Source organism: Salvia splendens, chromosome 21 (genome assembly GCF_004379255.2).
Source record: "Salvia splendens isolate huo1 chromosome 21, SspV2, whole genome shotgun sequence".
Classification (NCBI taxonomy): domain Eukaryota; kingdom Viridiplantae; phylum Streptophyta; class Magnoliopsida; order Lamiales; family Lamiaceae; genus Salvia; species Salvia splendens.
In genome coordinates this window covers 6,406,347-6,421,183 of record NC_056052.1, presented here as the reverse complement: position 1 = coordinate 6,421,183, position 14,837 = coordinate 6,406,347, and the positions used below count along the sequence as shown (strand labels likewise).

General features: G+C 35.7%; 1 protein-coding gene across 1 annotated transcript; it reads left to right on the top strand.

Moving 5' to 3' along the window:
- Positions 1-8,874: 8,874 nt before the first annotated feature.
- Positions 8,875-9,621, top strand: LOC121784125 (protein PXR1-like). The gene has a single exon (XM_042182308.1). It carries the CDS (start codon positions 8,875-8,877, stop codon positions 9,619-9,621), a length of 747 nt encoding a protein of 248 aa, XP_042038242.1.
- The last annotated feature ends 5,216 nt before the right edge of the window (positions 9,622-14,837 follow it).

The following is a 14,837-nucleotide window of genomic DNA, read 5'->3' as shown; positions in this document are numbered from 1 at the left end:
CCACATACTCGGCTTCCATGGTCGAGTCCGAGATGCATTTCTGCTTCATACTCTTCCAAATTACGGCTCCACCTCCTAAGGTGAACACATATCCTGAAGTAGATTTTCTCGAGTCCTGATCAGCTTGAAAGTCTGAGTCAGTATATCCCAAAGGATAGAGCTCGACTACATTGTAAACTAGAGCATAGTCCTTAGTCCATTTAAGGTACTTGAGTATGTTCTTTACGGCAGTCCAATGTCCTTGGCCCGGATTCGACTGATATCTTGCCACCATGCCAACAACAAAGCAAATATCAGGTCTAGTACAAAGCATAGCATACATGAGACTTCCAACTGCCGAAGCGTATGGAATCCTTCTCTTTGCTTGTATCTCAGACGGCGTTTTAGGGGACATCTCTTGAGATAAATGGATGCCGTGTCTAAAAGGTAAGAAACCTTTCTTGGCGTCCTGCATGCTAAAACGACTAAGTACTGTGCTGATGTAAGGTTCTTGAGATAAGCACAACATCTTCTTTTCTCGATTCCGAAGAACCTTGATCCCGAGGATGTGTCCCACGTCTCCCATATACTTCATCTCGAACTGGTTCGACAACCATGTTCGTACTGATGACAACATCTTTTTATTGTTTCCAATTAGAAGAATGTCATCTACATATAAAACTAAGAACACCACATTCCCCTTATCAACTTTCTTATACACGCAGCTTTCACTTGGGAACTTTTCGAATTCAAACTTGCGAACAGTTTGATCGAAACATTGGTTCCACGATCTAGATGCTTGCTTGAGGCCATAAATGACCTTCTTAAGCTTCCAAACCATGTGTTCTTTGCCCTTTATGGCATATCCTTCGGGTTGTTCCATGTAGATGGCTCCTCAAGACCAACGTTTAGAAACGCAGTCTTAACGTCCATCTGCCATACATCCCAATCCATATAAGCCGCAATAGACAATAGTATCCGGATCGATTTGAGCATGGCCACTGGGGAGAAGGTCTCGTCATAATCGACGCCTTCCTTTTGGGTATACCCCTTGGCCACTAGTCTTGCCTTAAAGGCTTTAACTCGTCCATCGGGTCCACGTTTACGCTTATATATCCACTTGCTCCCAATGGCAGTACAACCTTCGAGTAGGACGGAATCGTAGACGTCTTTGTCTATCATAGATTGTAGTTCCGAATCCATTGCTTTCACCCATTCGCAATGATCGACATCTGCCTGCGCCTCCGCAAAGTTCCAGGGATCTAATACATTGCTGTCCGAGGAGTGATCCATAGATTCTCCCAAACCAATGTATCTGTCGGGCTCATTCAAGACCCTCCCACTGCAGGGCGGCACTACAATATTTTGAGTAGAAGTTGAAGTTTCGGGAATTGTTTGTACACTTGGTACTTGTTCTTGGTTAATGGAACTTGTGACAGAAGTTAGCTCATCAAGAGCCACTTCACTGCTGGGTTTATGATTCATTACATAGTCTTCCTCTAAGAATGTCACGTGAGTACTCACAATGACTTTCTTGTCTCAGAGACTAAAGAATTCATAATCTTTCGTCCCTTTGGGGTATCCTATAAACAAACATACCTCCGTCCTTGATCCTAGCTTAGTTGGATCCTTTTCCAATACATGAGCCGAGCAACCCCAAATCTTGAGATGTGCTAGATTGGGCTTGCGCCCAGTCCACAACTCACAAGGAGTAGTAGGTACGGATTTTGATGGTAAATTGTCTAAAATATGGCTTCCAGAAAGCAAGGCATGTCCCCAAAATGAAATAGACAGACGTGCATAACTCATTATCGATCGAACCATATTTAACAAGGTCCCGTTCCTTCTTTTAGCCACGCCGTTCTGCTGGGGCGTGCCCGGCGCAGTCAGTTGGGATTCAATACCCGACTTCGATAAGTAGTCCAAAAATTCGGCACTGAGGTATTCGCCTCCAAGTAGAAGAATGGAATTTTATTTCCGCAGGCGTTCGGGATCATCAGAACACTAAGTAAAAGCAGACAATAAACACGAGCACGTTGAACATATATATAGTAGTCGTGTTCATCACTCAACTCAATCCTTAATTGATTTGATAATCTTGTCTATTTCAAAACCAATTCTTTCAACTCAATTGTATCTGGTACAAATCCAAGATAATCCAGAGAAAGTTGCATCCAATAGTTGACATCCTTAGTGGGGATGTAACCCGTCAAAGCATCACCGTCAACTTTGAGGCCCCATAAGACCTCCACGTCTTCCAATGTCACTGTTGCTTCACCGACTGGAAAGTGAAACGTGTGAGTCTCTGGCCTCCATCATTCAATTAACGCGGTGATAAGATGGTGGTCAATGTCATTTGGTTGACCACATCTCAATATGTCGCCGAACCCCATCTCGTCTATTACTGCCAAAACACGCGGATATATGGGAACATCCCAAATGATTCTTTCATATCTTCTGCAACGTACGTCTTCTGATTCAACTCCTGCCCATATATTATTAGAGACGTGTTGTCTCTGAAGATACAATACGGAAGGGTCCTCAGGACCACATAAGAGTCTTCGATGAGAAGTTGAAGATGTTGCCATAATTCACCTACACAACATTCACAATTCAAATTAAACAATACACAAACCTAAACAATTTCAATAATTGGATACTATTCAACCCAATATCGCAAAATGAAACGCCAATATCAAATAAGGCACAATAGCTCGTGTCTGCCACATTACACAAATTCACCTTCATAAGATTACACAAATTCACCTACACAATATTACACAAAATTGTAACATAATTCACCTACACAACATTCACAATTCAAACAAAACAATATACATAAACCTAAAAAATTTCAATAATTTGTCACTATTGAACCCACTATCAAATAATGCAACACCAATTTAAAACCCACATAAACCAAATCAAGTTGTCCAATTTTTAAGCTAGAACAACACTACATAGTTTGGTTTTTAATCAAATTTATACCCTAACTAAACACCAATATCTCAACTAATAATCAACAATAATGTCATTGAAACAAGTCAATATGCTAAATAATAATGCAACACAGAATTTCAACTCAATTTACAACTCATTACAAACCCTAAGTAACTATCAAACAATTACTCTAATATTGTAAAAAAATAAGCATACTAACGGAAAAATATATCAAATATGCGGAAGAATAGCATCGATTCACTCCTTGTTAATGCAATTGATGGAGGGAGGGCCAAATCACCGAGAAGCCGCCGTTGTGTGTGGGTTTCGCGATGTGTGTGGTGTGGGTTTCGCGATTTGAGGGAGGATGTTGGCGTTTCTAAGTTAAACACGCCAATGATGTTGGCGTTTCTAAATTATAATTTCGGATTTATTTTATCTTAAATTTGCTTTAAAACGCCAACACGGTTGGCGATTTTACTTAACAACACGCCAATGTGGGTGGCGTTTTTCCCATAGATGGAAGAAATATCAAAATGAGTACATTTTCGTTATTATAGTAGTAGAGTGCCCCACGGATCCGATTTTCTCCACAAATGCATCTCCTTCGCCCACGCTAGTGACTTCTATGCCAGCCGAGAATAACAGCTCTATTATGAAAGAAAGCAACAAACATACTTAAATATGCTAACTACTATGTTGTATATTCCCTCTGTCCAATTAGAAATGAAACGTTTTCCTTTTTGAGTTGTTCCAATAAAAATGAAATGTTTCCTAAAATGGAAATAGCACTATCTCTACTTTTTGTTCTATCTTACTTTACTCTCTCTTCATTAACTCACAAAACAACACTGCATAAAATCCTGTGTCGGAAACCAAATGTTGCATATTTATTGGGACGGAGGGAGTATTATATAGACTGGAAGCTAGAGTGATACTCCCTCCATTCCGCTGTAGTGGTGGAGGCATTTATTTTCGGTACATGATTTAAAAAAAATATATATTAAGTGAGTTAAGTAAAGAAAGAATAAAGTAGGAAATGAAAAAGATAGAGAGATGAAAAGAGGATAAAGTAAGAGACAGTAGAGTAAGTGAGAAGAAATGTGTTGACTTTTACTAAAAAAGAAAAATAATTCTACTACTATGAAACACACAAAAATAGCAAAATGACTCTACTGCTATCGAACAGAGGGAGTACTAAGATAGTCTATTTTACCAAATTGCACATTAAAACACGTATCATTTACAAGTTAGTCTATTTTATAGGACGAAGAGAGTATTATTTTAAAAAATAATATTTTGCTTTAGTTATTTAATTTCTTATAAATCGGGTTTAAATAATGTAAAATAGATTATTATCGTGTAAATCAAGTTGAAAATTTAGATTTAATCTTGTGATACTATGCTTAATCGTGTAATATCAGGTTTTAATAGTGTAATATCATGTTCTAGTCGCTATCGTATCGTGTCGACCTATATTATATTGTGTCATCCAGGGATTCAGGTCGTGTTCAGATTTGAAGGTAGCAGGCCGAGTTCGTGTTAGGATTGACAGTTTCCTTAACACGTCGGGTTTGGGTTATGCCTTATTGGATTTAGTCGTTATCAGATTGACCCTAATAACGACCCGATCCGCATGATTTGACACCCCTAGAATAATTAAAGCATTTTGTTTGATTCATTCTGCAAAACATCTCTATTCCATTTTTCATGATTTTAGTTTCATCTATGATGGACTATAATAGTGTCATTGATTTATACTTTAATTTCGGTGCCAATCATTTTCCTATGTAATTCCGTGGACATAATAAATAAATAAAAATAACACAACTCCTCACAAAAAATAGTATAAATGGAAAACTCAGAGACTTTCGGATCAACGCAAATTGAAATGAATGGTCCTCCCCAAAAATACAAACATGCCTCTTAATTACAATCCTTTCTCCTATATAAAGCCACGAGACTATTAAACATAAAATAAACCAAGAAAATAGTGCAATTTCAGGAGGAAAAAAAAATCATCTTTACACATTAATTTCAATTTCCATTCAAAGAAAAAAAGTTGCTAGCATGGCCAAGACTGCAGCATTGATGTTAGTTGCATTATTTGCCATGAGCGATCTTTTTTCAACGTCTGAATCCGCCACTGCCATTGACTATAGTGATCTCATAGCTAAGTCCATTCCGGCCCGCCCAGGCCCAATAGACCGCGCCATAAGGCCTTGCCTAGCAATTCATCAATGCCGCGGTGGCAACCGGAAGCTTTTGAGTGGTTCGGAGATGTCAATCTCCGTGGCGGTCCAGGCTACCGAAAAAAAAGCTCAGGATTTGAAGACACAGTTCATCAGCCTCATCCATTATTGATTGATTTTGTCTCTTGAAAAATAAGCACGGACCATATTATGGTTTGTTTTCTTTCATTTGATGATTTAAAAAAAAATCGTTTCATCGATAATTGTAATTGATCATTTCGTGTAATATTATTGCGCAAGGGGATCATTTATGAATAAAGAAGATGAAATATTTCTTTTATTTGTTACCGAGTCGAATTTCGTCAAGGAGTTGAATTACTTTTTTCTAAAGGAAATAAAAGAATATATAAAAAGAGGATATTATGTAAGGGTACATTTTATACTACTACATACCAAAGGTATAAAATAATTAACTGTAAATTTTTTTACTTGGATTTATAATTTAAGATTATTCTTACAAATTAACCCGAACTTCGATTTTTTAGTATATGTTACAATAACTTTGTTCATTTTATAGCATGAGCTAAAATTTTGGCTTGTCAACACAGATAAAATGCATTCGACTATGCCATGCACTAGATTCATTAACATTATCAATTTGTGAGGTTTGTTATTCTATTTGTCTCATTAATTTAATCATAATTTTTTGGACTGTGCCGACCTGGATGAAGCATTTATTATTTTTATATTTTAATTTATTTTCTCTTCAACAATTTATTATTTCTCTCACTTTAGTATTATTTTTTTGGCAATTTTTTTTACACTGTATTTTTTTTCCGTACCTCATTAAACATCATTTTCTTAAGTTTCGTATCAAAATTAGTGTCTTAACATGGGATGAAGCGAATATATAATATTAAACGTCAAATATACTTTTATGATATACTACATCACTTGACTTAATTCTAACTCAAGCTATAAAGTGACAACAAATATAATATACTAGGGATGTGTTCGGTTTATTAGATAAAATAGTATACTACTTTCATCCGCAAAAAATAGACAATGTTATAAATGACGCGAGTTTTAATGCGTAATTGGTAAAGTAAGAAAGAGAGTGAGAAAATGTGATGGAAATAGTGTTAGTGGATTGTGAGATTCACATTTAGAATGATGTGTAAGGGTAGTATTTGTTTAAAACTTTCCATATTTAGAATTGGTCTAATTTTGGTGGACACCCAAAAATGGTAAAATTAGTCTATCTTTTGTGGACAGAGATAGTATAGTTGGATTAAGTTGTAAGATTATTTTAGTGGGAGAGAGTTGGCTATGTCTAATTATCTATCTAGTAATGAGTCGTGGGATTCAATCTCATAAACCAAACACACTACATATTTAATTCTGAGATACAATCTTGCAAATCAAATATCTTCTCAAACTATACTTATTATGAGATACAATCTTACAAATCAAACATCTTCTCAAAGTATACTTACCTTAAGTTATAGTCTTTGTGAATTGTAATTATTGTACATTTTCAATGAGAACAACCTTGTGAGGACTTAAAATCTCAATCAATGAAATGAAAGAGAATCATCTTATCAACCGAATTATCCGTCTAACTTCTTATGCATTCCAAAGAGCATAAACAGGACATCAACATTAATTCTACTTCATTTTTTCAACTAATACTGCAATATTATTCTCATTATTGTTTATTACTTCTACTGAAAATCTAATTAATTAGCAGCTGCAGATTTATCCTCGCCCCCCTTTGATAACGCTTTTCTATTAGAAGAATAATTATTAGTAGTTGTAGGTTTCACCTTAATTAATTTGCTAACTCGATGGTTTCATCTATCAACCTCACCAATCACCACCATGTTTAATTTTTCTTTTTTATTGCTCTTCGGATTTCTCCAGTTGCTCTTTTTTTATTGGGATATGCTGAGTTTATGTATAATTCCATTTTGAACTATTTAGTGTAGTAACTAATAAGTAATTATACCGAAAAATTGCTCATTTCTTCAATTAAATCGGTGTGAATTAATAGTATTTTAATTAAGCAAATAAGTACATACATACCATCTAATTTATACTCCATCCATCCGCGAATAGGAGTCATGTTTTGCAATTTTAGTCCGTCCATGAATAGGAGTCCCAGTTCATCATTACCAGTGGCGGACACATGATTTTCATAGTGAGGGGTCCCAGTTCTACATTATTACCTGGACTGTTTGGGATATCAGGAATAAGGTTGTTTTCCAAGGCCTCAACCCGAAATGGGAGCTTGAGAAAAAAAAAATTGTTTTGGCGCCTCGGCATGTGGACTCGGGGTTGGTGTAACGATTTTCCCTTCTTGCCCGGACAAATTCTTGATAATTTGGAGGAAGTCAGGAAGTGGGCAGGTTCTTGTCAACCTGAGGCTAGGTGGTAAGCTTTTCGCGGCCTCCTTGATAGTGGTTTTTCATACCTTTTGTTTGTCGTAGTTTTTCTTTTCTAACTCTGTTTGGAGAGGAGTTTGTTGCTCCTTTTCCTGCTGTTTGGATGTTTTGTTCCTACTTGTAATCCACAGCTCGCTTCTCTTGGCTCGAGCATTTTGATTAATCAAAAAAAATAGTGGGGGGTCTTGTTGCATATAAGTTGTAAATAAAATGATGTATATGAATAATGTGTTGTTTTCTGGTACGGAGGGAGTATAATCCACATGTACTATATAAATATGTATAAATTAATAGAGCTAAAGAATTATTTTCTTATTTTTAGATTATAAATCTGATAATAATAATAATAATAATAATAATAATAATAATATTTATACACATGAAGAATTACACAAATATTACTAAAGTGAAATAATATAAATTAATTAATTATTAATAAATAATGTAAATAAATGGAGTAAGGTTTAGGTAAGAAAATCAACAACAGCGCCGGGAGCAGAAATCGGATACCTGACCTCTACGACGCAAGTTGAGGCTGATGACCAATTTCACTACATTATGTGTTGTATTGTGTTCTATAAATACTGTATACATAATAAAATAAAAAATGGTTGGGGCTTCTATACAAATAAAATAAAAAATGGTTGGGACTTCCAAGAAACCCCAATGCCTCCGCTTAGGTCCGCCGCTGATTATTACTATAAATGATAAGAAGTCTCACATTCTATTAACTAATTTCACTCATAGATCATTTAAAATTAAGTATATACAAGTGTGATCTATATTCTACTAACATTTTTCTATCCATTTTTTTTTTAACATTTCTCAAAACCTGGACAGGAAAAGAATGGAACTCCTATTCGCGTAAGCAGGGAGTAGTTCTTAAGTGAACTAAATTAGCATAATTTTATTCTCCGAGAGTATTAATAAAAGTTTCCAATCACAAGACCACAATGTCTTCAAATCACTTAAATAAATATGTACTAGTATTTCATAACTTTGATTTTTCATCGTGAAGGAGCTGCGCGGTATACTCGGTATGAATATACTCCACAAAATACCTACATTTAGGCAATAAAAAATGGAATATCCATATTCTCTTTCCATAAAATTTTCTTGAATTTACATTTTCTTGAATTTTCAACACCTCTAGCATCCTAGAATTATGGTCCTCCACTAAACTTAGCAATCTTCCGTTAATAATTCAACGGTATTCATCACTATATAATGATTTGGAATTCTCAAAATAAGTTGAAAATTCAAAACACAAACTAAACTTATACGTAAAAAAAATAGATAAAATAAGTAAAACGCCAACCATGGCGAAGACGCTGCTTTTAATAATGGCCGCGCTGCTTATCATCGGCGCTAATCTTCCGTCGTCGTCAGCGCAAGATGTTGCCCGAGATGTCGCGGGGCTTGAGGCCGAGGCCGGGGACAAAGTTTCCTTGGCCGCAAGCGAGGGGATGGAGCCAAAAGATGGCTCGGCTCCTCAAGCTGAAGGTGGCTTGGCTCCCCAAGCTGAGCCGACTCCTAAAGATGAGCCGGCTAAGGAGGAGTCGGCTGAGAAAGATAAACCGGATGACAAAGATAAATCGGATGAGAAAGAGAAGTCAGATGATAAGGAAAAAGACAAAGACAAAGAGAAGGACAAAGACAAAGACGATAAAAATAAGAAAAAGAAGTGTGACAAAAAAGACAAAAAGAAGTCGGATGACAAGGACGAAAACAAGGATGAGAAAAAGGAGAAAAAGAAAGATAAGGACGAGAAGAAGGACAAGGAGAAGTCGGATGACAAAGACAAGGATGAGAAGAAGGGTAAGGAGAAGAAGGAGAAAGAGAAAGACGAGAAGAAGGACAAGGAGAAGTCGGATGACAAAGACAAGGATAAGGAGAAGAAGGAGAAAGAGAAAGACGAGAAGAAGGATAAAGAGAAGTCGGATGAGAAAGACAAAGAGAAAGATGAGAAAAAGGAGAAAGAAAAGTCAAAAGAAAAAGATGAGTCGGCGAAAAACAAGGTTCCAATGGGGCGGAGGCTGCTGGCGGACGTCGGGGACGCCGTATGAAAGATAAGGTTGCCGGCTATTTTTAATTGAGTTATTCAAGTTATGTAATAAAATGTGTTTAGCTATTATGGTTGATGATTTTTTTTTTCTTTTGGGGATAGTGGTTGATCTATATCCCCTGTTAGAATTTTTGGGCTTCCATATGACTACTTAATGTGTATGGCTATCTTTCAGTTGCCCAATTAAAGTGATCGATTAAATATTAAAGTTTGGGCTAAAGTGTATTTATTTGTTATGGTAATAAGTGTAGATACCATATGAGATTTTCTATTTGATGAGGGACCGAATATAAGCTATGGTTATGGTCTCCAGACGTCAGAAGAACATTTGATCTTGGTGAGTTTTATGGGAATTTTGTTCCGTACAGTTACCGAAAATTTTTGTTTGTTTTGGTTGATGTTATGAATTCTTTCCTTTATCGAGTTTTGATGTTTGAATCAATGTTACGTTTCGGTGGTTGTGGAATCTGTTTTCAGTTATTAAAATTGATTCTTCATATTTCAATTCATATTGTGAAGAGTTCTAATTGTGGATGTTTATGCACACTTACCAAGATTGAATGATTGACTTTGTTGTATAAACATGTTTTGCATAATTGACTTCTTTGGTTTAGGAATTGATATTTCAATTCATGTACACGGCATAAGGTAAGTCTTTTTTGGTTTACGAATTGGTTTTATGCACACAAATTAAGTCAAACTACTTGCTAATATAATTTCTCAATTCTTAGTTTCACGATTATAAACTTACGAGGCTTTGGGTGAATGAATTGAGAATTCATTCATGTTTGTCTTGCTTTGATGGTGGTCAACTGCAATTCTTTAGATGAGTTGAGAATTTATGTTTACGTATGTATACATGTTGATTATAACATGATTATGTGTTATGTTGATAATTTGCAAATTGTATATCCTTGTTCGGTGGTTCGGATTTCATGTTGATAACTTAGGATATGTATTTTGTGGATTTAGCTTAGTTATTTTGATGTTGCTTTTGGCTGTTTAGCTGTTTATGTTTGTTGATTTCGATATTGGGAACATCAAAATTCGGATTTTTATCGATTTTTGTGGAAAATTCGAAATTAGAAAAATTATGTGGAACTATTGGACTGGCCGTCAGGATTTAACGACTTGCTGAGTTTGCAAGGTATGTGACCCCAGTGTCTCGATGGCTAGCCACTATATTCCGAAAAGTTATTAACGACTCGCTTGTGAGTGTTGATATTCGGTTTTCAGTTTTATTTTTAAATTCAAATTTTTGGGTACATCTCATGTTCCTTATTTTCTACTAATGAGTGTGTATTTTAATGCGGATATTAGTCGGCCAAAAGGAAGATTAATATTTGGCACGAAATACACATATACTTGTGGTAATAAATACGTGACAATTATTCAGTTTTCTTGTGAGTGGTGTGATGCTAAAAGGTGGACGCTACTTAACAGGATCTTATTGTCAGTGTTTAACCACTATAAGGAAGTTGCCATTTACAAGTTCATATTACTGTCAAAAGACTTGATGTGGATGTTGTACTCGGAACCTCGTAATGTTTTACTAATGTTCAAAGTAGATTAGTCAAAGCTAGACGTTGCAAAAGTAACCTCTCTTGTTTAGATTTCTTTATTGCGAATGTTAGGACGGTATGTGTGTGTGTATTTTAATGGGGATGTTAGTCGGCCAAAAGGAAGATTAATGTTTGGCACAGAATACATACATACCTGTGGTGATAAATACGTGATAATTATTCAGTGTTCATGTGAGTAGTGTGATGCCAAAAGGTGGACACTACTTGACCGATCTTATTGTCAGTGTCTGATCACTACGATGAGGTTATCAATTACAAATTCATATTACTGTCAAAAGACTTGATATGGATGTTGTGTCGGTACCTCGAGATGTTACCTTCTTGTTTGAATTTTATTATGTGAGCATGACAATTATTTCGGTTTTGTTCTCTGTTCATTTATGACCTCTGCTTCTGCGGTTTCTTCCAACATGAACAATATGTTAGTGTTGAGTGGGTCTAATTTTAAGGATTGCAATGATTATATTTGATTGCTCTAGGTAGCATGGATCTGGATTACGCGCTAAGGATTGAGCAACCTACTTCTCCTACGGACGGTAGTAATTCTTATCAAAGGAGAAACTACGAGAAGTAGGAATACTCGAATCGCGTAAGTCTACTGATAATTGGGTTTAGCATCCTAGAAGCCTTTCGAGGAACTGCATCTAAGTATATCACTAAGGCAGTGAATATACCTTGCCAAAAATTAAGGAACGTTTTGCGAAAAACATTAAGGCTGAGACAAGCATGCTTGATCTCAATAAAGTATAAGGGCAAGGGCAACATAAGGGAGCACATTATGAAAATGTCTTACGTTGCTTCACTTAAGCTTGAATTCTAAAGACTTGCTTGTGCATTTGGTGTTGCACATCTGGTCAGTATCTCAAGAAATAAAGTAAAGGGCATTAAGAAAAGTGTATTGAGAATGCTACTATAAATAAGGGTTCATCATAAAAGAAACAACATAAGGATAATGATAGTTGTTTCCTTTGTGGTAATATGGATATAAAAAAAATAGAATTGTATCAAAATCACACATGGCGTGGAAAGAAAGGTGCAATTCTTGCTTTGGTCTGTTTTAAAGTTAATTTGGATTTAATCCGTAATGATATTTAGTGGGTAGATTCTGGTGCTACTGCTCACATAAGGTTATCAATGTAAGACTGTCTGAGCTACCGAAAGTCAATTGATGGGGAAAGATACATCTATGTGTGATATGACAAATCGGTGGAAGTATAGACTATTGGGCATTGTAGATTGTTATTAAAGACTGAAATTTTTCTGGTTTTGAAGGATACTCTATTGTACTGTCTTTAGACAGAATTTGGTTTCTATTTATGCTTTGGACAAATTTGGTTTCTCTTGTTCATTCAGAAATAGTAAAGTTCTTCCTTCAAATAATTTTAATATTGTGGGCATTGTTTCCTTAAGTGCATATAACAATCTTTGTATGCTCAATTATGTTACTTCAGATTCAGAAGCTTTACATGTTGAATAAAAAAAGACCAAACATAAGAAATTAGGTGCCGACAAAGGTATAGACATCTTAGAATTGATATATACGGACATTTGTGGCTCATTCCCTTTGGTTTCATGGAATGGTCAACAATATTTTATATCAAGTATAGACGACTGTTCTCATTATGGGTACCTATATTTAACTAATGAAAAGTCTGAGGTTCTAGACAAGTTCAAAATATTCAGGGCTGATGTGGAGCTCCAACTCAACAAAGGCATTAAGAGAGTCAAATCTGGCCCGTGGTGGCGAATACTACTATAGAAATGACTGCTCAGGTGAACAATATCAAAGACCTTTTGTCCTCTATTCGGAAGAGTGATCGTCCCTTAGTACACCATGTCGGGATCGCACAGAATGAGTGGTGTAGCTGAAAGACGAAATAGAACTTTTAAAGATACGTGAAGGAGTATGATTTATCATTCTTCTTTGTCACATTCGCTTTGGGGAGAGGCATTAAAGACTATAGCATATATATTCTCATTTGGTCATCCAGAAAAATTTAGGGATTTTTAAATTTTATGATCCCACAAAATGAACTAATTTGGGACGAGATATATAGTATTCTTTGAGGATGTTGAGTTTGGGGGGAAGAATGTATTAAGGAACATTACTTCTGAGGAGGAGTCTGTATAGACACCTACTACTGCTTCTGACAATGTTCAGGTATCAATTACTATCATTGAAGAAGAAGCAAATTAAGAACCTCAAGATAATAATGTTGTAAACATTCAATCTCATGTGGATGATGTCATTTAAAGTCAATCTCAACAACCTCAATTAAGACTCTCGTAAATGGTACTACAAATTTTATAAAGTAGTTCTTTTATTTGGATTCAGAAAGAATGCTATTGATGGTTGTGTGTATCACAAGTTCAGTGGGAGCAAATGCATCTTCTTGGAGAATATTGCACAGCACCAAGAATCACTCTCGAAGAAATTTGAGGTGAAAGATCTTAAGAGAACCTCTTTTGTATTTGGAATCGAAATAAATTAAGATAGCTCTCGAGATATTCTTCGGTTGTCACAAAAGGGATATATTGAAAAAGTGTCTAAAGTATTTGAGATGCATAATTGCAAGTAAAGAAATACCTCTATAACTAAGGGAGACAAACCTAGTCTCATTCAATGCCCTAAGATAAATCTTGAGACTTAGAAAATGCAGAAGGTTCCATATGATTCGGCGATTGAGAGCCTAATGTGTGCTCAAGTGTGTATTAGACCCAATTTGGTTTTAATTGTTTATATGTTGGGCAGATATCTCAATAACCCGACATGGATCATTAGGAAGCAGCAAAACGGGTTATGAGATATTTACAGAGAACTAAACATTACATGCTCGCATACAGAAAATCAGATCATTTGGAGAGATCTTTTGGCATTTTGATTCTGATTTTGTTAGATGCCAATACAGTAAATGATCTATTTTAGGTTACGTGTGTCTGTTGGCTGTGGAGCCATTTCGTGGAGAAGTGCTGAGCAAACACTTGTAGCTACTTCTGCCACGACAACAAAATTCGTAACTTGTTTTGGGCATCTAGTTATTGAATATGACTATGAAATTTTGTCACTAAGCTGCATATTGTTAAAGGTATTGAAAGACCACTAAAGTTATGTTGTGACAATAACCCTGCAGTATTCTATTCCAAACGACAATAGCTCTGCTATGTCATAGTTTCTTGGTTGTAAATTAAAGTTAAGAATGGACAAATACCTATTGAGCATGAGGGATCGCATTTGATAGCAAATTCATTCACTAAAGGACTAACACTCAAGGTCTTTCATGTGCATGTAGCCCAAATAGGTGTTATGTTGTTTAAGGGTACTTTCGTTCAGTGGGAGTAATTTTGGTTATTGCTCTAAATTGTGTTTTAAACACGCAGTTATAAAACTCATGTTATTCTCTGCAGAAATAAAGTATTATGTTTTGTCCATTATTTGTGTTATTTGGTTTGGGTTTGATCTCATTAAGAATTTGGGAGGACCAGTTGGAAATAGGCATGTATGATCACCTTGCATGAAATTTTCATGCTACACTCCATAATTGATCTGTTGTTGATTATATTTGCATATGTGATTACTGATGGGTTTAATCATGAAAAAATATGGTGACTGCCTCTTTAGTCCTATGCTGGTATG

Excerpts from the sequence above, each read along its gene's own strand:
- LOC121784125 (XM_042182308.1), top strand. The coding sequence starts at position 8,875 with ATGGCGAAGACGCTGCTTTTAATAATGGCCGCGCTGCTTATCATCGGC.